General features: G+C 40.8%; 1 protein-coding gene across 3 annotated transcripts in view; it reads left to right on the top strand.

Annotated features, from left to right (window-relative positions):
• Positions 1 to 18994: 18994 nt before the first annotated feature.
• Positions 18995 to 27178, top strand: part of LOC310955661 (RNA-binding motif, single-stranded-interacting protein 3) — a gene marked incomplete at both ends in the record, with an annotated part of 278373 nt that continues 270189 nt past the window's right edge. For all 3 annotated transcript variants that reach the window (XM_083925620.1, XM_083925623.1, XM_083925621.1), the window contains one exon: positions 18995 to 19171. In XM_083925620.1, coding sequence (XP_083781746.1) covers positions 18995 to 19171 — 177 coding nt within the window. The remainder of the gene's footprint in view (positions 19172 to 27178) is intronic.

A 27178-nucleotide genomic window follows, 5' to 3' on the forward strand; every position in this document is an offset into this window, starting at 1 on the left:
TATTCTACCGTTTACCTTTATCATTTAAAATTCAGTTGAACATTAGTAGTGTATCATTTTATTCACAAGTTTATTATCTAAGTCATTAGAAATATATTATATTTGAATATAATGACGGCTCTGTTCAAAATCAAGTCAAAATAAATTCAATGAAATAAAATGAGCCAGAGCAATGTCTGTCTGTTTGCATTTTATGAAATAATAAATAAATAAGTTAAATAATGAATTAATCAAGCGGGACAATTTTGCTCATTTTCAGCTTCATACTTCATACTTGTATTTTGTGTTTCTTCTAAAACATGTTTACATGCTTTAATGTTCAAAAAACACACATTTTCTCATACTGTCTGTCTGAATACCTGTATTCCCCCTCAAATTCATCATTAGCTTGGCCTGTGATGTAAATGATCTTAGGGCTGTCTGACATTGAACCCAGAAGAGACAGTTGTCAGTGTCTTATGATTGAGCTCTCTTTCAACACATGAATCACACTTAAGAGGTTTTAGGCACTGATCTTGCTTTGATAATGTCATGTACTTTATCAACACCTGTGACACACTTCTTACTCTGTCAAACATGCACCATGTCCACACATACACATTAACCTGCATAAAAAAAGAATTAAAACCATTAACGATTGTAGCAGGTTGTCAAACAAAAGATCCCCAGATATATGTTTTTGTATGCATACCAACTCAACATTTATTAACTCACAATGAGAAACAAGTGTGAGATGTATTACTGCAGTGACATTCCTTCATTCTTTTATTTACTTTTAGAGGTCTAACAGGCTGACTTTCCCACCCTAAATGCAAAACATAGGTTAGCGTCATCACCACTATTATTTGACTCACTTAATGTCTATCATTCGGTCATTATGTGTTGGTGGGCCGCAGCCTTAGATTCAATACATCAAATGAACATGTGCCCGCTTCAATACATTCACCAAGCTGTCCATTATATTCAAGGCAAACTGGCACTCTCTTACACAAACACCCACAATAACCATAGACAGACTTCTCTCATCACTTTTGAAAAACATGCTGCTAATGGGGGAAAGAGGGATATTAAATCACTTTCAGTGGGACATAAAAGCACCATTGTGAGGTGCCCTGGTGGTAATTACATCACACAGACCTGTACTGAAGAAAGCTATTTAGCAATATGGCCCTGGTGTGGGCCTCTACTGCTGATCTCATTTGGCTGCATTAATTAGCTTGCTCTGAGCGTGAGTGTTAACGCATGCACCCCTCTGCTTGGCTGGTTGGTTGGTTGGTTAGTTAAGATGACTAACATGACAGTCTGTTCAGTTGTGTTGTAAATCTACAGGCCTCCTGAACTTCCTTACACCTCTCCGTTCCCCCTCCTCCATCCTATCAGTCAAAGACAGCTGGGGCTACACAGAGGGCACGACTGCTCCCTATTCACCGTATTCAGCACGGTGGCAGCCACCACAGCACAATGGACTGTGCCGCCTGCCCCATTTGTAGAGGCAAGAGAGCTCATTTTGTTTGGGCTTTAAAGGAGTTCTCTGATCATAAAGACTGAATGTCTTCATTCCTACTGAAGAAGGGTGAGGAATTTCAATTCATGAGAAATATGTCTAAATATCAGAAGAGGATGTTTTTTTTTAACAACCTGACAACAGCTGAGAAGGGCAGAGTAAAATATGTATTTAGGTTGAGCTAGATGAATGCACATTAGTGTGGGAACATGACTGCTCACCTCAGGAGCAGAAGCAAATAAATGGAATACTGTTTCAATTTAAATCGTCCAGAACCAACTAGAAATAGTCTATATGGAAGAAAGGGACAGAGCATGCAGTAGTGAGAGTGAGGCTGCATGTTATCGGTACATCCTCAGAATTAATGATACATTTACACAGGTTTTCATGCTGTCTTGCAGTTTTGTGCTCGTGTTTCCTTATTTCCTTGTGACAGAATATTTGCACGTAACTAACTTACTATGGACTATGAAAGAGATAATAAACAGACAGGATGGACATCTACAATATCAGAAACATGACACATCACTGCATCAGAAAAAAAACAAGGCCAAAGCTAAGCTTGACACTTTTGCTTCAGAGACATTTATACAGGAATAGAGAAGATTAAGTGATGCAAATCGGTAGCCAATGAAAATAAAACTTTTCACACAGTGAGGAAAAAGTCCCTCTATACGACACTTCAGTTCTCCTTTTCAGACCCGCTTTGTTTAACACCTCCAACTAGAAAGGCAGAAATTATTATTACACAAAGTCACACAACCATGTTTGTTCCCCCCATTGGCCACAAAGGCAAATAAACGTTTGCTTTATAAAGATGCAACACACTTGCAACACAAATGCAAGTGCTTTTGACAGATAGTACCCTGACGTTTCTCCCTAGTATCTATGTCATTATAACCTCAAAGAAGCGTAATAATTAAAGCTGAACAACGACTGAAATTTTCTATATCTCTTGCCTGATATTTTGAAAGGCAACATTTTAAAAAGATGAAGGCTGTGTTTCAATCCACAGAAAACACGGCTGCTGATGTCTTACAACCTCTCTTTTTTTTTTTTTAAGTACCGTGCTCTTTTTCACACCAAAGCTTTTTTGGAGAAGGTGTTAGCTTTTCAAACACAGGACGTCTTATTTTTAGAATTCAACTCACAATTTCTCTTGCTCATGGAATTGGTGTTTTTGTGCTGTGACTTTCAGTGGGTTTACAGTGAGAGCTCACAGCAGTCACATGTAGAACCTTGCTCTGTGTGGTACCGTGATGGCAAACACTCGACCCTGCATCTGCAAATAACACATTCAAAAGACGCCAATTAAGGATGCACAAGGAATCCCCCTCCACTCTGATACTCACACACCACATCAGAAACACACTTCACTCTACATGCATGTGCCATAAACTTGCTTAGCTCGCTTTGCTGATGTTATTTCAAGAACTACAAAAGAATAAAACGTGAGAATCTCTCATGTCTTACTGTGCTGCCAGGAAAGCAATGGACAGTGATATTTATATTCAAGGCTTAAAGTGTCCTCAACCATTCATAAACCCTAGCACAGAAGACACTGAAGCCATGGCGGCATATGCTGAAGGTGAGCCATGCGTGTCAGCTAGGTCAGGCAACAGTAGGTCATTTCCATAAGGTGCCGATGGAGCAGGTGATAGGAGGGTGCTGGCATGAGCGTGACAGAGGTAGTGGGGCAGATGGACCTGTCTTGCACTGACCATGTATCCCTGCACCCTGCTGGGCCCCCAGGAGGGGGCTGAGCAGGCTCCCAGAAAGGAGGGTCTCCCACTGAGACCTTGGCATTGAGCCCTGCCCAGCCTTGGCCTGCACCCATCTCTATAGCCTCCCCCCTCACCCATCTCTCCCTCTAAACCCCACCCTGCAAAACACCCTAAATGCTGACCAAGCCCTCAGGGCTCAGGCCAGCCTCCTGGGCTAACAATGGTCCAGACAACAAGCTGGTCCATGAGAAGGCCATGCCAAATGAGTGTGCCAGGGATGAATTCTTGCAGGAAGTGTAACAGTAGTGCACTAATGCAGCTGTGTATTCACAGTTTTAGGTGCAATGTTACCCTCAGGGAACTCTTGCTGCACTGTAATGTCCCACAAACACATTTCAGATGTCTGAAAATGACTTAGTTGTTTTAAGGTGAAAGAGTAATCTGTTTATGCAGATGTAACTTCTCAACTTTTTATCTGCTTCTTTGGAGGTCCAGCCATTTTCTGTTATGTGGCAAACACACACAGCTTGAGCTGTGAATATTCTTTGCAAGGTGACATTTCCTGGCTATGTGCAAATAAAGCACACACAGAAATACTGTCACAGACTGAGGTGACTGTCTGTGCAAGAGATGACATAATTTCCTATAATACAGAGTTTTATGGAAATAAATTATAGAAAAGCAGTACAACCTTTAACAAGCAGATGAAGGAAGCATGAAATAGTGATCAAAGGGCAGTACTGCTGATTTATATGAGCATTTTTCATCATGTGTAATAGCTGGGGCAGTACAAGTGGGGGGCCTAAAATCTCAAATAAGCTCTTCAGACTATTATCCTCCAATAGAAAGTCAATTTGCACCACACTGGATTACAAGTTGTATTTATCGACCCGTAGTTGCCTCTCTGCAGCTGCATGAAGCTTGGTTAAATCATGAGGGAGGAGGTTGGTAGGGGGTTGCAGAGCAGTAGATTGGCGATAATTGGTTGAAGGACAGTATACAGTAATAATGGGTCTAAATAGCCGGGGCTCGAGAAGTTCCTGTCGTGTTTTACCACTTTTATTTCCATACCAATTAAACCTTGTTGAAGCAGCCGTGATGAGAAAATGGAGGTGTAAAGGATGTGGAAGAGCTAAACACATCAAAGCCATGCTGAGCTTTTATTTATGTGCCTTATTTTTAAGGATATTTATCAGAAGTATCACATTTTTGAGATATTTATCCGGCATGTGTTGACTTGTTTAGAACACTGTACCACTGGGAAATAATATCAATAAATAAAATGAATACATTTTTGAGGATGTGTGCACATGTTTTGCGGTTTTCATTTGAAATGATACTTTTGAATTAAATGTGGATTATCTGACTTCATTCTATCACCCTATAGATTGCATCCAAATACAGAGCAGGAGAGTAAGGGATGTATACAGGCAGAGAGAGATTGAGTGGTAGACTGGTAGATAGAAAGATCGGATGGAGATGGATCTCTAGAGATATCTACTAGCGCTGTCATCCTGTGATGAGCCACCTATAATCCACGAGGACGACTACGTCTCATTTCAAAGTAAGATGGAGGGTCACATTGATTCCACTCGACTGAGGGGAGATCTGATTTAAATTTTGAATGTGAGAGCGTGAGCTCGCCCTCCCCAATTTCAGTTCAGATGAAATTGGCTTTGGTGCATGAGATATTCTCCTGTTGCCCAGCAGACCGTGCTGGGTACAGTGTTTTGTCACATTGTGAGGGCTAAGGAATACACGGTCAGGGTTACATGCATCTGCACAGCTGGACGGCATGCCCATGTATGATGCCACAGCAAACGTTGGTCATCTCTTATAACATTACATCTGCAGTAACACATGGGACACACATACTACTTAAAGCAGCCCATTCTATTATGACTTAATTCTCCAAACCTCAGTTTATTATATTTGTTTCTTACAGTGGCCCTACTACTCTGTCGCAGTTGAAAGACTAGAATTTGCCTTTTATATTATTCTCACTCTAATTTGCAGCTGTATTAGAGCATGTTTTGCTGTGATTATTTTATCCATTGAAGCAGAGCCTAAACATCGCATCTCTTTTTCTGTTCCGTCCTTTTGTTGTGAAGAAGAAGATCACTACCACTCTCAGTTAAATATAATTATGCATCTTCTCATCTAACTCTTTCAATCAAATGTTGATTTAAAGGGGAAATAATCATTATCAATATTTGTGAACATGAGCTACAGAAGCCAGAAAAGTAAAAGTTGGAGAGAGTTGTTCATGTTCACTAATATTTTGGACTATCTCAGACCAAATGAATAACCCTTTTGGGTGTGTGTGTGTGTGTGTGTGTGTGTGTGTATGTGTGTGTGCGTGTCTGTGTCTCTGTGTGTGCGTGTGTGTGTGTGTGTGTGTGTGTGTGTGTGTGTGTGTGTGTGTGTGTGTGTGTGTGTGTGTGTGTGTGTGTGTGTGTGTGTGTGTGTGAACATTATGGTTGTTGAATGGTAAAGGAAATAGTGCCAAGGATGCACTTTTACTGTATAATTGCTATTTGTTACTGTACAACACAATGAATATAACAAAACAAATAAGTGCCACACTGTGACTTAGATACAGTTAAAGGGCACAACTGCTAATGCCATAGACAGTGACAGTGTATATGTACTATATATATGATATATATATATATATATATATATATATATATATATACAATTACACTGTATCAGAGTGTATACCGCATTTTATATGCTAGAGCTCATGTGTCACAGCTGTATATGTAAATGTACAATGCATGGTGTAAAAAGATGAAAAATACATCAATGGTGATAGAAGTGAACTGTGGGGCTGATGTCTTGTTATTGTGTGAGAACAGAGACTGACGAGAGAGAAAAAGCCAAGGGGCCACAGCTGAAAAGTAGGGTCCCCCCTCGTCGACGAAGCAGCGTCCCTACTCCAGGCCCGTGTTTACGTTTCCCTTCGAGTGTTTCCCCCCATGGCGCTCCATCCAATTCTCCCCAACAAGGGAACATGAGGGAGTGGGATAAAATGAGAGTGGGCTCTTGAATGGAAGGGGACAAATTGACATGTGGCGTTTTGTGAGGTGAGTGCCCAACCTCTCGACCACTGATTACCATTCGCTAATGAGCACCCCGGTTTGTGTGTCTCTGCGTTTCTCTCTCTCTGTGCTTCTCTGCAGAATGTTCATTCTCCTCTCCAGCTTTGTGCAGGCCCAGAGTGGCTAGTGGACCATAGGTGTGCCGTTAATTGGGAGACGCACACATCAGTAATTAAAGCAGTAGGGGGCCTTGTACTATACCAACTGCCTCCAATTCCCCTTCTTTAAAGCCCACTCTCCCCCTATAATTCAATCCCGTCTCCCGAATTGATCATTGTGCAGGGCCAGTTTTGCCCCTGGCAGTTTTGTCACTTTCTAATGATGCCTTTTCAGAGAGGCAAGGCCTGTGTCCTACCAGCACCAGGACCAGTTGGGGCCAGTCGTTGTCTTCACGCCAATCTCACTCCATCTGATAAAAAAGACTCACATTAAGCCACAAGCAAACTCCCTCACATGTAGGCACACACATAACACAAAAACACACACAAAATGCATCCACTGCTCAAAATGTCGGGCCCCTAGTCTGTCACTGGTAGTCCTTGCTGTCTTTAATGAAAACAAACCTGAATCTTACCATTCTTTCACCCATTTCACTGCCCCTCTTCTATATTAGTCAATATTGTCACCCATAATATCATATATAATATTATCTACATATACAGCATATGTGTGTGTGTGTGTGTGTGTGTATATGTATGCGCGTATATATATATGTACTATATATATATATATATATATATATATATATATATACATCAGACATATAAGACATATAGAACACGTTTTTACAAGCTTGTATATATAAGGTCCTGTAATGTTGCTAGACAATTTAAAAGGTCAGACACAATATATTTCTGTAAGCTGTGGCATGTTGCAGGTCCTATCCAGTCTATATGTCCCCAAACCTCCTTGCTCCCTGCTCAGCAGACATCCATTGGGAATGTCTCTCACTTCTGCTGCCCATAGTTATACAGAGTGAGCTCAAGACTGCACAGATTCAATATAGCAAAAGTTTCGTTTTGCAAGCATGCTAAATCACAGCTGTGTTGTTGTGTAACTAGGGGTTTTATTTGGTGGCTAATTTGCTTTAATGGAGATTGATTGTGAAGCAAAGGGATTCAAACTAAAGTTGGTAACTTGTGAAACATCCTGTATTAGATCAGCGCTACCTAGTTACACAGTGTAGAGTTCAGAGCAGTTATTGACACTGCGTCAGAGACTACTCGATTCTGAGTGGCAGCCGGGGTGGAAACTAGCAGATGCCATTAGGAGCAGACAGGGAGTACAAGGTGGGGGTGGAGCAATGCAGCTTTTTCACAGATCATCTGTCTCATTGTGCTATCAGGATATAGTGTCAATTGACATTGTTGTTGTCAATTGAAATTGTCAAACATATGTTTCACAGAATGTTATTGACTGCAGTTTTAACATGCTTCTGTAATATTTTTACACTTGCAATTTATATCTGTTCTGCCTATGTAACTATAGGGGCGCCCCATATACAGAGGCGGGTGGTCCTCGCCACTGCGGCCCGGGTTTGTCTCCGACCTGCGGCCCATTAACGCATGTCATTCTATGCCTCTCTCTCTGTTTCCTGTCCATCTTCAGCTGTACTGAAAAATAAAGCCATGAAAAGGCCAGAAAAAGCTTTGACTATAGCTATAGGAAATCCCAGGGGTGTCGAGCAGCTTCCTCTCCATACGCTAACACCACTTGTGGTTATAGCTGATAGTGTGGCTTACCGTATGTAATTAAAATAACCCAGGCGAGGTGTTTCAGCATGGCATTTTATGCTTCTCTGGGCCATGTTTGTTCTGTTTCCTGCCCTGTTCAGCTCCCCCCTTATCTCTTAGACCCCCTTGAGTATGGCGTTTTACATTTCTGTTTGTAAAACTGTCAACACATCCACTGGCTGTACTAACGTGTGATTTAGCGCCAACAGAGAGGAGGGATAGAGAGTGAGAGAGAGGCAACTGCATGAGATCTTGCACATTCTCAAAGTGGAATATTTTTTCACTGTTATCCCCCTAACTCCCAACTCCCCACCCCCAAAGATGCCTTGATGTTTGTGAAGTGTTTTTATTTATTTATTTTTTTACCCTTTTTACGATCACATTGTCTCCCCGTCTTTTGTTCTATTCATTTTCTCTAATATTTGCAATTTATAAATCCGTCAATTTTATTCAAAATATCATATTGCGATTACACAAAAACTGAATTGAAAAATGAAAATGTTTGGCTAAAAAAATAATAATTTGCATTAGAAAACACTAACCCAACACCAACATCTCAAACCTTCCTTGATTCTGCTGGCGGGGAGCGAGAGAGAAGAACATGCTCAAAATTAATTGGATTCACGTGTGGAGTTGAATTGTGTGTGTGAAATTTTACACCCGCCACACGTCAAATCAGACATCCCCCATCATTCTTAAGTACACGGGCGAAGTAGTGGAAATACAGCGAGACTTTTGCTCTTTGAGACAGCTCACCTGGTCAATACATACACATCACACACATAAACACTTTGTGCCATGCGTTCCATAATATAAGACTCATTTAGGAATAAATCTAAATGAATCACAGCAAAAATAAATATTAAACCAAATTAACAAAAGCGGAAATTTGAAATGACTACACATGTCCACAAATACACAGCTCAGTATCATCTGTCGTATATAACACAATAGGAAAAGATCTCACACCCCCATCATTTCCACCAGAAACAGAGGAAATCCCACATTTTAATCACATAAATACTGTTGCCTGGCATCCGATTTGACTATTTTTTTTTTTTTAACTTTGTTTGGCTTTAATTTACACCTCTGTTTTGCAGCTGTGAGAGGGGAATTCAGCTTGTGTCCCTTTGGAGAGCTGCACTAGCAGCAGAACATTAGCTCATTTTAACGGCCAGAGTAATAATCTGTGCACCAGAGGGCCCCCATTGGAAGCTCTACTTTGCACTAAACCATTCAAGGCTCCCCTGTCGATAACGAGACAGTCACTTCATTATAGCTTCACAAGTCATCCTTTTATTATCTATTGGCCCCATCAGAGAATGATAGAGCACAGAGTCAGATGTTACAATATATTAATCAAAGGTGCACCGTTGTGTCAAATGTAATTTTCTGCTACAGGGCAGGAGATGTAATTGTTTGATTTGATAACAGAAGAACACAATGTGCCCGGGAGCAGAACGACACGCATTCTCGGGCATACACAAATAGCTGAAGCTCAGGCCTGAACTAATGTTTAAATTTAAGGTGACAGTCTGGTCTTTATAAAAAAAAAAAAAAGAGAGAAGTGAGAGTAGGATTGGTAGGTTGTTGATAAGGGGAACCCAAATGGTGCGAGAGCACACTTCTACAATTATTATCAAATCTGCATGGAATAAAAAAGTGCATATATGCTTTCAAAGGAATTAATGAAGTTTACAATGAGCTCCATATTTTCTTATGTGGTTTAGAAAGTCGCATTTTCAATCCAATGCTTACATGTAAACTATTTTCATGATCGGTTGCAGATAATTATTAACGTTTTCTAACATTTAATTACTTATTCCTGAATATTATTGAGGAAACATTAGAAACACTGAATTAATGCTTATATCATCTTTATTCTGAGAAGTGAAAACGTGAGGGAAACCCTCTTGTTGCTTCCCCTTATAAAACGTTAATTCTTCAGTCGTGCCTCTACTCAGAATTCCTTTAATCAACCTAAAACATTTCTTTAGTAGCTATTTGGACTGAAAAAAAAATTGAAAAGAGATGGCACAACACTTCTGAAGGCCTGAATGTGTGAATCCACAGACACGTCTGCATGAGCGTAGTGGCTTAGTGCCGATTATAGTTGCACCAAATGTTGAATAGGACTTACAAAAAACACATTCACAAGAAGCTGTGAGAAATTCACTCACACCAGCAAATGCAAAAGCTGACCACAGCCAACAAAAGGAGCAGAGCAAAAAAGCCACGTTAGCTAGCGAGCAACTGTAAGTGAAGAAGAGGAAGGGAGTTGCAGAACACCCAAACACACACACACACAGACAAAAATAAAGATACACGACTGGCATCACAGTTTACAACATTTTGTACAGATTTACGAGACGTTCTGCAGAGGAGGGAAGTGTTATTACGAATGTTGATTATAATGACATAAGTAAAATACTCTGACATATTTTTCTAATTTTCTAATGAAATAAAAAAAACAACATCAGCAAACCAGCAAACAAGTGCAAAGTAAAAATCCAACCCCATCGAGGCAAAGTTCCCTGTCACAGTCACAACAAGCAGACAGGGAAAGACAACAAGAGACCCCAACAAACCCCTTTCACATGTAACGATTATTCCCCTTCATTAAAACTGCTAGTAACCTTGTTAGGCTGGAATAGACTCACTACGGGTAATCGTGAAAACACTTTTAATCAACGCACAGAAACAGTAGAGACCTTGCTAGAATGCATTCACTCCAAATAAAGCAGGCTCTTTATAAACAGGCGCAGCAAAACAGCTAAGACCCTGATAAGACTCCTCACACTCTCCATGGCGAAACCTGCCTGTGAATGTCTCCTGACAGCTCCTTAGCCCTTGTTAGAGAGAATCACTTCCTAATGATTCAACCCAGCTTGGAAACATCAACACACTCAAAGTAACACTTGGACATGCAGTTTTACATGAAGTAGCCTACACCCACATGCAGTCGCTGCGGTTGACTGGACTGTTCGTTGTCATGATAACTTTCTAATGAGCTTTAAATAAAGACTAAATTAAAGTCTGTATACTGTAAAGTCAGGACTCATTTATATAAGTCCTTTGAAAGGGATATATTTTACCAGCACAAAGGAACTGTGGAGCCAAAAATTATTCAAGCATTCAATGAAAATTTAAGAGAACTCTCCTGGTCAAAAATTCATTTTCGATTCATTTTTGAAAATGAAATTTTACTAAGTTCAATGCATTAAATAAATAATTTCTCCTTCATATTTCAGATCATGATAACCTAAATGTATAAACTAATTTGGTGTTTTACATTGTTCTGGTTGGATGGTCAGGACCTTTTAAAAAAAAAGATAATAAAACCAATTGGACTGTAATTCTTTTACAGATCACACCCGTAAAAAGAAAAAAAAACTGCTACCTCTTTGCACACTGTGGTTGACACAAATGTATGTATGTGCTTGCTCAAAGGCACCCACCCACCCACACACACACACACACCCGTACACACACACACACACACACCAGGGCGGTTGACACATGGTATATCAGCAGGCACAGTTCTTTTGTCCTCTTGCTAGTTTTAGCAACACCACTACTCTTGGAACACGTCGTGCTTTTGTCCTGAATATGTATGACACAAATGTAAAAACAGAGTAGAAATAGAGTTTAATTTAAAATAAGAGGAACTTACAAAATGTTCCTCCTTATCATACAATATTTATTGCAAAGACCATTTCCTTTCCCATTTCAAATTTTTGATTCTTCTCTGTTTTTATTGGCCTTCAGGCTTAAAATAAAACTTGTATTATTCATGCTTTCATACAAAATTCTGGGAGACCTATATTCTTCTATTTGAGTTTTCCATAGACCAGTAAAAACAATGATGACAAAAAACAAAGTGTGACTAAGGTTTTTCAAGGTCCTTCTGTGTGTGACTCACAGGTGGTTATTCTCTCATGCTACAGCAGCTGTATTTTGGTGATGATCTGGAGCGTGGTGTTTGAACTTTGCCTGAGCTGTCAGTCATGCTAACAGTGGGTGTGGTTTGAGTCATTTTGACAGGTGTGATTCAGTGGCGAGCAGCAGGCATGCATCTGCACAAACAAACACGACGATTCAAATGTAAACACAGATCATGAATTATTTTTGGAGGTCAAGGAAGAACATTAATTGCTGTCCCTAATCTAATCAGAATTATTCTTTTAAAACAATGCAACATTTCCTTTTAACTTTCCAATCAAAACCATGACCTAACTTTCCCTTTGCTGCATCCTTCTTGCTTTCTGCTATGGTATGCTACGCACTCTCTCCTGTGCAAATCCATCTCATCCCAAACAGGCTTATCCCACAGATGCTGTCACTCCTTCATCTAAGGTGTGAGAAATATGGGGGCCAAAGGTGCTACTCTGTAATCAGGCTGGACTGTTGTGCCTCATCCTGCTAGCATACAGCAAGAAGTACTGGTAGCAGCCACAACTTCACAAAGCTGCCGTGTGACCCCGTAGCCAGAGGGCCTCAGACGCCTCTTCATTTGTCAGACTTCTCTGCAGTGTGGTGCAGCGGCTCGAGAAAGGCTCAACAAACACTGCACAAACAGAAACATAGACTCACACCCTGAGCAACAAGATCTAAACACTCTGTCTGACATGGATGATGTTCACTACGGGATTAGTCAAATGGATGCTGCGCGGCGTCATAAATAGTGAAAAAAGGCAGATGTGACATTGGTTCTATTTCCACTTGCATCAATTGGCAGTGAAGGCAGATTATGAAATACAGTCTTCGTCCAATGCACTGCGTGTGAACAGCAGATTCCATGGTCGAAGCTTTTTCTGTCTGCCTTCCCCACATGCTCTTAACACCTACAATTTTATATTTATATATATATATATATAAAATGAAAACATGATTGGACCAAATTACTTACATCTTGCGTCAGCCTGTAAAAAGCTTAACATCTTGACACTGGCTTTTAGTGAAGCCTGCAGCTTCCCAGGAGTGTGGCATGCCACGACAACAGATGAGAGGAACTTCACCATGCCTCAAGATGCCTCTCGTAAGTCGGTGCTCCTTCTAGGGTATGAATACGGACTTTGTTAGTTGACTTCAAATGATAGATTGAGGCATGTAGTAGCTGAAAAGTCTCCGAAAATGATCCATGAAACCCTCAGGATAAAACCTCTGAAAGCAATCAACGGTTCCATTCGATACTCTAAAAAGGATTGCCAAGTACACGGAGGAATTGTTGCATGTAAATCTGGGCAAAAATGCATTAATTTTTATTGAAGTACACAAAATGTTCAATGTATAAACCCCCAAACAACAGTGTAACAGTTTACTTTATACAAAAGAGGCTCTGTTGCGTTTGCTTTTGATCCAAAGTGCCTAAGTGCCCCCTAGTGGGTCTTTTGTGTCTCTGCTCTAAACAAGATCTGCAGAACATTTGACCCTATAATAAGGTCTCGATGGTTCACTGTGCTAATTAAGAGGGCATTTTCAACATGGGATCACAGGATAACACTCAGTGTCTAACACAGTTGGAGTGAATTAGCTGTTTTCTGTACCATAACAAACTGCTAAGTGTCTGTGAGAATAAACCCACTTCACGTTTCCAAGATGCTGCAAAATCGTCAAACACTAATTGTGTGATGCAAAGAAACTCATCCACACCTAATTAAACTTTGAAATACAGATTATTTCACAATAAGATAAAATAAATAAATAAATAGGAACACATATGGTATTAAATCTGCAAACATGTTATTTTAATCATAAGTTATTGGTACTTGTCTTTAAGGAAGGACTGACTAAAGCAGTTTAATCTCGTTTATATTTCACTATCCGTCCCTACTGCAGTCCACTGTACATTAAATATCTTTACAGCTTTGAAATGACAGCCCGCCATCTTCATTAACACAGGCTTGTCCTTATTGTGCTACCCCAGCTTCTCCATTTGTATTGCTGTGATTCAAGCCACATGGAGCACAAGGATAAAGATGGACAGCCTGTGTAACAGCCTCCAAAGCCATTACTGATTGATAAGACACTCTGTCTTTCCATCTCTCCATAACTCCTTCCCAGAACACAACCTGGCACCTTGTCCCACTGGCTGGCCCTGAAAGAAAACAATTACCAGAGAAGCGGAACAACAATACCCAGAAAACATCTGCTTGTGCCGGCTGGGGCCACTGACATGCCTGACTGTGTGTCCCTGCTGGCTTACATGGAGTACACATGCCCGCGTGAATATGCCGAGGGGCCTGGGTGTACAGGGCTCCTGCTCCTTGCGGCGCCTCACCCTCCGCCTGCCGATCCACCTGCCTCTCTGACTGCCTGTCTGCCTTCTCTGGCAACGGCAGCTCTGTCAGAACAGATGAGGGCCCGCCTGTCGGAGCAGTTGTTCGTTTGTGTGAAACCCTTCTGCTTGGATGAGATGGTGCGCCACTATGGCCTCTAAGTTGAGGCAGACAGGGAGGCGATGAAGACGGCACAGTGGGCCAACAACCATATGATGCCGCCCTCATGTTATAGCTCAGCTCGGCAGATTGGAAGGCCCCATTTAGGGTAAACACTGCTCACAGAGCGTAACAATGATCAAAGAGCACAGAAAAACTATAAATAAGCGCAGACTGTAGAAAAAACACATCACATACATCCCTGACATATAGAGGACTACAGAAGAGTGTGGTTTGGTGGGTATCTATGTCTTCAAACATGCCACATTCTACTCAGTGTTTATTGAGTTTATGTTGCCACCTTGTGGCCATCAATGAGGCTTACTGCCCCCTGCTAATTGGTTCTCAGCCTTTGGGGCTGGAATTCCACAAGGGCTCTCAAGATAGACCAGAGAGGAACACAACATGAAAATAAGAGCAAATAAAAGGAAGAATAAAGCATTTATGTTGCACAAAATTAAAATACTGGGCATTTTCTTTCTTTTAGCTTCCAAAAGTCAGACAGATGAGAGAAAAGACATCTCTTTTACTCCCAACTCAGGTCCACAATAATGTGTGATGAGGGGGGTCAAATCACTTTGTCTTAAGCCAAACATGAAAAATATTTACGCTTGGTTACATAATACATCTTCTCTCAGCAATTGCACTACCTGTTCAGCTATCTGGCCTGGCTTTGCCTCACCGACGACAGGATTGGTCGACTCCACCTACGGTAATAGAGCTTTTGCTGCATTCAAATACTGTAGGACACATAGTTATTTGTAGCCGTGTATTGGCCAACTGGTGTTTGGCTGTGCAAAATCTACACATTTCTGCACTAGTGTAATGTTCACTTAGTTCGGGATATTGTGCATGTTATGCCTTTCTTACAAGTATTTGTTTTGATCGTTTTTTGTGCCTATTATAACTAGTTTATATCCTCATTGTCCCATCAGTGCCGAACTGGAAAAAAAAACTGTATTGACAGAAAACACACTTATAATATCAAATGAGCATCGCACACACACACACACACACGCACGCACACACACACACACACACACACACACACACACACACACACACACACACACACACACACACACACACACACACTTTGTTTAGCCCCTGCTTCTTTTCAGTCTACAGCACATGGAGCTCTTTATCACCTAATTTTCAAAACAGTTACCAACTAGGATGATTTAAGATTTTGCAACAAGGTGTCAATATTTTTGCAGCATCCGAATAATTAAATTTTGTTCGTGGTGACTTTGAAGATAGACACAAATTGTAATTTTCTTAAGAGACAGACACATTAAAAATTGTGCTTTGGGCAGGTTAAGGCATTTAGGTCTTTGCTTATGAAAATAATCAATAATAATAATCATTTGCAACTAGGATTGAGGATCGTTCGAGGAGCACCTGAAGGCACCACTTTTGACACGGGCTCGGTGTAACCGGGAGGTGGAGGGGAGGGAGGAGTGTTTGGTGACAGCTCGCGCGGACACGCCCGCAGTGACAGCAGCAGCAGCAGCAGCAGCAGCGGCGGCGGCGGCGGGGTTGTGTGCAGCTCTGACACCGTCCACACAGCCTCCTCAGCGGTGACCGAAGTGTCTCGCAGCCTTTCTGCCAGTTTCTGACGGAATAACTTCTCACAGTAGCCTAAATGAGCCGGCTGCCTGTTGTTCTGCCCCAGACTCTCGTGGCTTTCCGCGTCAGAGCAACAACAGAGATGTAAAGCAAGTTGCACTACCGCATCTTCCTCTTTATATGCTTCTGACATAACGAGGAGCCAAGAAGTGACAGAGGTATTTCGGCATTCTTTTGCGACTTGTTTATGTTGGTGTGCCGCTGCCATGCGCTGTTGAAGAAGCTACCGTGACAACACAGACCCAGCTCGAGGAGCCCTCTCAGCGGTGGCAACCCCTCGTTTTCATGCGTATAAGTTGCTGGAAGCCGTTAGACGATATCTGATGTTGGGGTTGTTGTATTAGCCTATCTGTAGATATGCATTCATATTTGCATTTGCCTATACGCGTGAAAAGAAAAGCAAAGCAGGCGGATGCACATTAGCAACTCAGGAAGGAGCCAACTTTGAACCTTTTTGCAAAGAGTCGTCTGCAAACAGTCAATATAGTGAGAGACCCACCAGTTAGTTAACTAGTCCTAGTACAGAAGGGGCTGCATACAAGGCTGACAATACAAGTAGGCTATAAATACAGGTCATAAAGTCAGAGTTTTGTACTTTTAGTTTCAATTAGTGGCTTTTGTTCCTCTCCAATATGCTAATAACCGTCTTACGGGATCACGTACGTCACGCCGCACGTCACAGGGGTTAACTAACGTGGGGCGTTACCTGTGTGATGTCAAGGCACCGGGTTTTGTAGCATGTCTGACTGGGGTCTGGCTGTTCTCTGAATGTGATAATATTTGGTAAGACGTCATCCAGGACTCATATTTATGAGGTAACCCACCCCAGCTGTGAGAAGTCAAACAGAACTCATAACTTACTGTATTTATGGCCCCAGAACCAGATACAAGCCACTCAGTGCTTAACATTGGGCTGTTTATATCAGATGGATAGTTCCTGATCTTTCCTTTCGGACGAGGTGACCTCTCTTTACTTTGTCTCCGCTTTATTGTTGGGGACTTAAAAGCACCGAGACTTTATTATACACACCACACTGTTTTACAGCATTCTCTCATCAAGAGAAACCGATCACATGTGCTTGTTTTCTTTAGTTTATCAGGTTAAAATGTTTTAATGTATTTCTTTCCATTGGTTGAATGCAGCCAAGTTATAAACTCAAGTGCAGTGCTTAGATAGACGACAAGTTTGAGGTACAGTACGCGTCTTGAACTGTACTGGAGTATTTCCATTTTATGCTTCTTTATACTTCTACATACATACTGTACAGTCATACATTGAATTTTATTTCAACAGATAAATATGAACTACTTTCTAGGTTAGAATATTGACACAAAATATAAATCAGCTAATGAACAATGGCTTATAGTAACAGTGAAAACTAAGAGTATAGGTTAAACTACCCAACCATGTATAAAGAAATTAAATTAGCCCACCTTCACTAGCAACATTAACATCATGAGCACATGCACCAATAATTATTATCAAATATAATATATATTCTTCTAAAATGGACAATTGTCCTTTGATTATTAACAATTTTACTTTTGGTACTTTAGGAAGCCTACATTACATTTGTACTTTCACTTAAGCCTAATAAAGACATTTTAAATGCATTCAAGTATTGCTACACTGTGCTCTAACTACTTCTAGTAAAGTCAAGTATCTGAGTTCTTCATCCACCCCGGGTTCTTGTGCACCCAGCCCTTAGATTGCTCAACAGAAACAATACAAGTCTGGTTTTGATTATTCACTGTCAGAGGCAGATTCTGAGGTCAGAGGTCATCAGCTACAGTACAGCCCCCTGTAGCTGGTAGGGATTCGTTTTGTGCAGTCAACTAGTCTTTATGGATTAGGGGGTTTCTGCTGAAACTGAGTGACTTGACTCAGATGTATGTAGACTAAGAGGCAGCCACTGATTGGTTAAAGATTAAAGCGCCCAAGAATCAATGACAATGCGCCAGAATGCACAATACCATGACCCTGGAACTAGCTCCCTATCATTAATGTTATTATTATACCTGTGCTTTTTTCTTCTTTGACATGTAAAAAGTGTCTGCATGAAAAAGATTCATATTTTACTTTGGCTATATCAGGATAGGGATCATCCTTTATTAAAAGAAAGGGATATTGCTGTCCCACAATTCCTTGTTCCAGTGATAGATGACTCATGATGCAGGAGTTCTTAAACAGCTTATTTTTATCTGTGCACTTCATTTTACTATAAAGATTCGAGTTTGATAATAATGATGTTCGACCAGCACATAATTCTTCATTAAGCCTGTGGGGTTTCATGCAGAGAATTGTTTGTAAAAAAAAAATGCAAATAGTGCTCGATTATACAGTGAATATGTTTGAGGACAACCAACCTTTTTCATTAGATAAAGCTATAGTAATTAGTCTAAACGGCTGAAGCTTCAGGTGCAGTCGATAAAACTAACAAGAACCAAACAAATATGCAAATGAACTCTATGTACTATAAATGCCAAGCTGAATAGATACAATGTGTAACTCTTTAGCTTATTGACTCTATAGTATGATTTTTTGTAAAGCCGTCATATTTGTCACAAAAATATTTGATGTAACCTTTAGTAGAGTATTTACTTTTCCCGTGAAGTTTCTGATGAAGATTCTTATCGCAAGTGCTTCTAACTGCACTGCATCTTTATATCATTTAAGTGAACTTCTTTCCTCCTTCTGCACTCATCAGCAATAGCAACCTTCAGTCAAGAACGCAGTTCAGTATGTATGTGTGTGAGAGAAAATCTATAATCCTTTGTGTGCAGTCCACCTGTCTAAATCATCCCTTTTACCGCCTTATTCTCCTCCATCTTGCTCTTCCTTTTTAAGGCACTGCTGAGGAAGATGGAGGTCCAGAGTGGTGTTCAGCAGCCGGAGCCCCGCCCTTTGGGCTCTCCTCCTCGGTCAGGGGCCGATCAGCAGAATGAATTTGACGACAGACAGACTGATGCCAGCGGCAGGCCTTCTGTGGACAGCCATAGTCAGGATGTGCAGCCAGTAAGCCAGAAAGAAGACAAAAAAGTAAGTCACAGACTCCCACTGCTGCGCATCTGCAGCTGCTGCGCTCCGCGTGTGTTTCTGGCTGTCTGCACATGTGTGATGAGTGATGAGATCTGCTGAGCTCCCGCCTGTCTGTTGAGCTATTCAGGGTGATCTGTCCTGTACTTAAACATAGAGATACTCATTACTCATTAACTGTGTTATCTCTTGGAGTGCTGAAAAGCCAAGTTGCAAAGCAGTTTGCATGCCTTCAGGTGTTGTGCTTTAAGGAGCATGGATCACTGCAAATGGTTATCCAATGCTGGAAGAACCTGTTTGCTCACTAGCCTTGCTGTAAGAACAAGTGAAACTGTAGGTACTTTTGGTGTTTGGCTTTGGTGTTTTCAAAGGAAGTAATGTGTTGTTATGTTGCCATGATAACCGTTCAGCACATACTATAACCCATGGCTATTGTATGTACATTCAGCTCTGCTTGGTATACAAGTAGGGCTGAGTGACAATTCAATATGATAATTTGTCGTCTTAAATGGAATTACTGTATATCAAGATTAAACTATTATAGAGAGATATAATGATATACAGGTACTTTGTCTATATTGATAATAACAAGCACAAACTAACTCAAGTTTCTAACAAAATCTGGTGTGAAATATAGACTGTGGTTTTGTTTTACAATAAAGTTCTTAATAAAATGACAAAATATTCAGTCCTTTATCTGTCAAGTATTTAATTCATACAGTGTACAAAAATAGGCTTTACCATGTGGTTATTTCATATAGACTATTATTATTATATCAATATGAAATTACCTATATCGGGATATAAGATTTGGCCATATTGCCCTGCCCTAAACCTAAGCGCTTTGTGCTCTCTCCATGTGTGAGTGCTGATTCTCAAACATATCAACTCTCTGCCATCTTGGAGCCCTCTGCACGTCCAAGAGTGACAGTAAAGCCCTCACTGGCTTTCCTCCATCTCAAGGACGTCAATCATGCTTTTCTGGCAGGAGCCAGAACCTCTTTCCGTCTATCAGCGGGAGAGGCTCTATAGGCACAACAGATACACAAAAACATTCACGAGATAACTGGACTGACTGCTACTGGCAGCTCCGAACAGGATGCGTGTCATGGCTTGCTTTGTCGATTTTGAGTCCTTTGAGCGAATGGTAATCGACATAAACCTTTAGGGTCTTCATCTTCGAAAGGTAAAGCGGAATTTGAAGCATTTTAACATCAAAAACTCTTAATATATAATTGTTTCAGGTGTGGTGGCAGCTTGTAAAAGCAAGAGGCCTTTACTGGAAAGGATTATACTGTTGCTTATATACATTATTATCAGCATTCATTCTGGAGCAGCTGGTTCATATTATCCCAAAAATTTGTTGTTTGGTGGGAAAACATGAATACCAATCATCTGCACATGCAGGGTAATTAAACATCTGCTTCATTCATGAAATGTGGCATTGATGTGCAGTCATTCTGAAATAAAAATACTTCCATAAGTAGAAAATGTATAGGTTGAAGGTGCAATTCTGTTTTGCAGCTGTCTCTCAAGTTTAGAGTATATTTTCAGCCTGTGGGAACTATATCTTACACTATGTAGCTATGAAGTTGCAAAAAATGACCAATTACCGATTTGATACTCTTTTTTTCCCACTGACACTTTCAATAGTAATATAAAACATTTAAGCTTTTCATGCCTGCCTTTAGTAAGATGATTTTACCTGTGTTGTGTAGTAAAATGTCCTGCAACTGTGCGAATTAAAGGAGATATTTGACATTTTTATCTTTTCAGACAGTTCATTGAAATTCTTTACCAAAGGGAAATTCAATAGACACTCTCCACAAGGCTGGTTAAAAGATTGCTTCCTCTATTGGATGTAATTGGCTCAATGGAACAAGCAAGACTTACTGATTGCCTCCACACAATTGGTTCTAACTGTTGGCTTTAAGAAGTTGTATCCGACCTCAGTTTTCCTCTTTTTAAAGCTCAAATTGATGATACATGTCTGCTTGTATTGCTTACTGATGCATCAGTGCATTACACCCTATGGTACGCAACTTGCAATAAAAACTGTCATGATGGATGTTGCTACTGCAGAAGCTCGAGTACACAGTGTTTATGTTTACACATTTGTCTGTCTTTGGTTGTTGGTGCTGCATTGTGAATCAATGTGGCATGAAGGCGTTAGCCTCTTCAATTTAAGAGGTTTTCCAAACTAGCCTACAGCGGCAACATCAAACATTTTTTTTTGTTTTTTTAATTTTACTGTGTGTGGGGGGGGGGGCAGGGCAATATATGTGTAATATTTTTTCATTTTTTCACTTTGCTAGTTTATTAGCAGTTGAGTCAACAACAACAACAGGGTGGCCCTGGGAGTGTGTGTGTTGTGACGCTGCCTGACCAACCGGTTAGAAGGCTTGCTACTGCTGCCATGGTGTCATTGATTAGTCTGGAGAGTTTATTCATCAAGGTGTCATCAGGGGAAGTGGAGCAGTGTTTGTGTCCTTGTTACGGGTTGCTTGCCTTTGGCTTGCCCTCTTGTGTATTAGTGATACATCACAGAGAATGAGGTGGCACAGTCTGACCCCTGGGCTCAGGCTAAGAGCTGCTGTGGCGTCAGGTTGTCGACAGTGCAGTCAGCTGTTGCTTAAAGGAAGTCAGCTGATGTCAGTTAATTCCCATCTGGAACATCAATATATTATTGGAACTGTATACGGCTCTGCTTTGCAGCCTTGCAGCCTTGCAGCCAATTCTTTCCTTTGGCCACTGCAATACACTGAAAAATACTAGATGACACTGTGTTTGTTCCACAGAGAGGGTCTTCATGCGCAATATTACTTTAACAACATAACTGCCAATATTTTCAATATGAGACACAATATCACTTTTCTTTTTTAACTGAATAATTTTTATTTTATTCTATTAGGCTTGGTTGTAAACATTACTCCGTATACATTTTACATTTATTAGTCTATGGTAATTAGTCTTATGTATTTGTATTATAGTTACTGGAAGTGTGTCTGTCTCTGTCTTTGTGTCTGTCTTTGTCTGTCTCTGTCCATCCGTCCGTCTTTTCTCTCCTTCTCTCTCTTTTTCTATCTCCCCAACCGGTGCAGACAGATGTCCGTCCTCCACAGAGCTGGGTCTGTCTGACCTTCCTGCCTGTTATAGGGAAGGTTTTCATTGCAACCGTACTCTACGGGGGAATTGTTGGGTCTATATGAATCATAAATAAGTCATAGATTGTGGTCTATACCTACTCTGTAAAGTGTCCCGAGATAACTTTTGTTATGATTTGACACTATAAATAAAATTGAATTGAATTATTCTATATGTAAACTTTGCTATGTTGTAAGTTTTGAGCAATGTCTGGCACAAGACTTTCCTTTGGGATTAATAAAGTTCTATCTTATCTTCTCTTGTCTAGCTAGAGCTGTCTTTCTTCCATGGGTCCATTTGTGGTTATGGCAAATGACCAGTGACCTCAAAACTGTCAGCAGCTGGTGCGCCTGTAACATAAGCATTCAGCATCCTGTACTCTGAAATGTCAGCACCCTACGTAGGGAGTGCATGGATCATACTGAGCAAGTTTTGGAATTTGGAAAAAACATCTCAGGTTCGATCCTGTCAGCAACCACGTGTTTTGTAGAAGAATACTCAAGGAAGATTAGCTAAAGTCTCTCTTCCAAAGGTTGAGCACAAGGTCTTAAAGCTGACCCTGTACCTTTACCTCAGCAATAACCCCTGCCCCTCCCCAGTACCCTGACCCCTGTGTTGATCCGTGACTCTAAGTGCAGTACATGACCTCTAAACCAACCCAAGGGATTATTGCTGTTTGCATCTCTCACCGTGATAACACCGGTTTGTGCTCATTATTCTGCAATTAGCTTTTTTTAAATCTCAAAGCATCATTTGACCACCACGGATGATGAGCTACAGTGCTGATTTGAAATATTGCACTAATTGGTGTCATAAGCCTATCACAGCCTATTGACCTTTAACTCATTATCTACACTGGAAGCCTACGGCTGCACATAGGAGTTTTCTTGCTGATCCGGCAGTTTTTATAATTGCTCTCTATTTTATTTTTTAAGTATGTGTGTGTTTGTCTGTTCTTGTGTGCACTATTTATACAGCCAGTCCTTTTTTAGAACAGAGTGATCTCTCCCTCGCTGTGGTAATTTATGTTTTCTTTCTATTAGAAACGAGTCATTGGGGATTGAGCTTTTAGGCGTGGTGTGAAACAGTTGTACCAGTGATTATTGCTGTTATATTTGATTACACAAATGAGAAACTTTCAGGAACAGAGGAAGCAAATTATATTAGATTGCTCTTACTGAAGATTTTGTGTGCACTTCCAAATGAGCGATCAGAAAATTATAATCTGTGCAAAAGTTATTTGGTCAGGATTTGAATTAATTTCATGTTTGTTAACCAATATAATCAACTTATCTTAGCTCAAGTCGGATAAGTGGGACTTTCTTGACTTTGTGATGACTTGTTGTCCAGATGCTCTTGGAGCATTTGCGTAATTGCCTCTCACTGATAATGACTTTTAAGTTAACTGGAAAAGCAGATGGCTTCTCACCTTGCTAGGCAATTTGGCTTCAGCTGCAGTGTGACAGGTTGAGATGTGATTCACTCTGATTGCTCCTTTTCTGACTTCTTGCCTGTGAAATCTGAAACTGGGCGGCAGTTAATCACCTAACTTTTTTGGTTAATATCCAACAATGATTTTAGTTGTAGTTGCAGGGTTTTTTCTGCAGAAGCTGAATCTGTGGGGACTGGAGGGCCGCCCAGTCGCCGGTTCAAGTCCATGTACGGACCATTTAGGGAATGTGGACTGGCAGCTGGAGAGATGGTTGACCCTATGTGCTGTGTTTATAAAGAGGGATATGCAAAAGATACATTTCACCTTGTGGATTGTGGGGATAGACAAATATGTAAAGTAAAGTTTATCTGAATATACAGTAGATGTCGGGTAAAACTAATTAATAAATCTAATAAAAATGTGTGCCGTTTTTGAAGTTTTTGTCTTCTCCATCAGCATTGCTGAAGTGAGCAGAGTGCAGCGAGTAGAGGTAAATATGGACAGACATCCTGAACACCACCTCCACAGCCCCCCTCGTCCTCCACTCTACAGATTACCTCTGTGGTAGCTAGCGGGGCCCAGATAATTACCTTGTGTTATTTCTCCTCCCACACTTTGCTTTTGAAGTCGTGGCGGCCTGGCTGCCTAGCTGCCTCAGCTCTAATAGCATCCTGGTATGCCATCGATCCTACACCCCTCACCCAACCCCTATGAATGGATAGCAGGGCTGGGCTGATGGGTTGTGGAGGGCGCAGTCCTGGAGTCTGCTCCGAGCCTCTGCAGGTTTCCTAAAGCACAGGTTAATCAATATTCCAGTATGCCTTATCATGTAAACTGTACAATGCACAAATTGCTGTAAGATGCACGTTAAATGGTAAATGTGTATAATCTGACAAATTGAGAACAGGCACCTTGTCAAAAACTGTACATTAACAGATGCAAATGTCTGCTTCTGTTGTGTCTGTTTTTTACTGCAGCAAATTAGACCGAACATAACCCAAATTATTTCCGGTGTGTAGCATCCAGCATGGCAGTTCAAGACCTACACAATAGTAGGGGCCTTTTTTAAAAAAGTCCTTACTGCTCCATTTTGTTGAGAAATTTAATGGCTTCTCTAGTCAGCTGTGTCAGGAAAGTAAAATAAATTGTAGCTGTAATAGTTTTAGATATGCTGTGATGTCTTAATCCTTTGACAGCACAAATATTCACTGCCATGCACCGGCCTATTTCAAGGAAAATGCCTTTAGAGACGGTTGCTTTGCAAAGAGGTGAGCTGTAACTTAAGTGTTGCAGCACAGCACCGCAGGCAGATATAATATAACTGTTATATTGTTATATACAGTATAACAGCTTTTTCTTTCTAAAGCTAATGCAAGTAGACTACAATTTTAAACAACTACTAAAATATTCAGACACAAGTTGAGGATTTGCAGCATTTACATCAGCGCCCAGCATGGAAACGACTATTTGTTTTTGGCCAGCCATGACGGAGCTCAGAATAATAAGTTCTAAATAAGGCAAAAAGATATATGACTTTCAAACAAGCACTGTACAGACACAAATTAAAATAAGATACTGCCATGTTTAAGAACTGGTTCCTCATTCACACTGAGAGTACTGCCTTCCATTCAGGTGAGGTGATGTAAATATATCTTCCCTGGAGCGTCCAGAGCAGGACGTAATTGGGTTAGCTACCGGTTTGGTGACCAAGGTCAATCCTTAGTCCATGATCTGGTGTATTAGGGACGGATGATCATTAGTAAGAAGGTGGAAGAGCATTACAAATTGATTTTTTAAAATCCTGTGCTCTATTTGTGATCGCTGCATTGATGCCGACTGTAAACTTTTGCAAGGCACGTGTCGGCTTGCGGGGATAGTGATATGCTTTAAAGTCAAATGGAACCTCTGCATGAATAGTAATAGTAGAACATTTAGTTATAGATTCTCTCTTTAGATTAATTGATTAGTTGTTTGATCTATAAAATGTCAGAAAATGGTGAAAAATGTTGATCAATGTTTCCCAAAGCCCAACATGACACCCTCAGTTGTCTTGTTTTGTCCACAACTCCAAGGTATTCAGTTTTCTGTCATAGAGGAGCAAAGAAACCAGGAAATATTCACATTTAAGCTGGAATCAAAGAATTTTGACATATTTTCTTAATAAATGACTCAAAACGATAAATCGATTATCAAAATATATGGCGATTCATTTTATAGTTTAAAACTAACCAATTAAACGATTAATTGACTCATAGTTGCAGCTCTAATAAAGTCAGTAGGAAAGACTTATCAGTGCGACTAGTATGCTTTTTAAACGCCTTTCATGACTGGCTCCGGCTATTTGTAGAGACTTTATTTGTGGTCCTACTTACTATTTTAGTCCATTGGCTCTTTGATCTGTCATACAAAAGAAGAAAGACTGATCAAGCATGTCAAATATGTATCGCATACTCATGTTTCAAGACATCCTCTTGTAGCGGCTCCATTTATCTCCCATCAGTGCATTTTACTCCTCTGTTCAAAGCATTCTCTTAGTACAAACATAGACGACACATCGGCACTCATGCGCACACACACACACACACACACACACACACACACACACACACACACTCTGACACACTACCAGCAGATCACAGGGACCTTATTAGCTGCTGTCACAACACATTTATCCCTCATCTGTTTCTGGGAGCTGTCGCGAGCAAAAGGTTGCTTTCTGCTGCAAAGTGGCAAAGTGGGCTCCTCACTGTGTTTTTCATTCTCTCTAATGGAGAGCGATGACATGGGTCCCGGCCATCTCTATCTGTGGCCCTGTCCAAACAGGGCTGATTTCTGCCTGAAAATAGCCCTGCTGTCAGCTTGCCTTAGTTGCTGGGCCCGCTGAGAGTCAGTTAAGGGGATCAGTGCTCGCTGGAGTGTGTGGCTCAGTGGTAAGACACGGTGCTGGTGACACATTGCTTTGATGGGATCACCGACCGCTCCTAATCCCTCCCTCGATACAGATGACCTGAGGGGCTCATTGGACTCAGCAGAGTCACCAGTCATGACTCCAGTCCTGCCTGACTTCAACATCCTGTCCAGCTGACCTCCATTCCTTACGCTCACAAATGGCATATAAACAGCATTCAGATTTTGGGTTGACAGTCATTAACTCCATAAATAGAAAACAAAAACACTACTGCCGTTGTCTTGCATTTAGTTGGTTCATAATGAAATATTTGTTGGACATGCGACTTTGTAGCCTAGTAATTTGGCATGGGAACATAAGCATGAGAACACCCTGTTTAAGAGGCCATCTGGAAAATCCCCGCTGTGATAAAAAAGAAATTCAGCCCCTTGCATTTTCATTGTTTTAATGAATAGTGCACCCCATGAATGTTTGCTGCGTGTCTGCTACGCTGGAGCTGTGTAGAGGCATGTGTGTTGTTAGGAGT

Source organism: Echiichthys vipera (assembly GCF_963691815.1).
Source record: "Echiichthys vipera genome assembly, chromosome: 13".
Classification (NCBI taxonomy): domain Eukaryota; kingdom Metazoa; phylum Chordata; class Actinopteri; order Perciformes; family Trachinidae; genus Echiichthys; species Echiichthys vipera.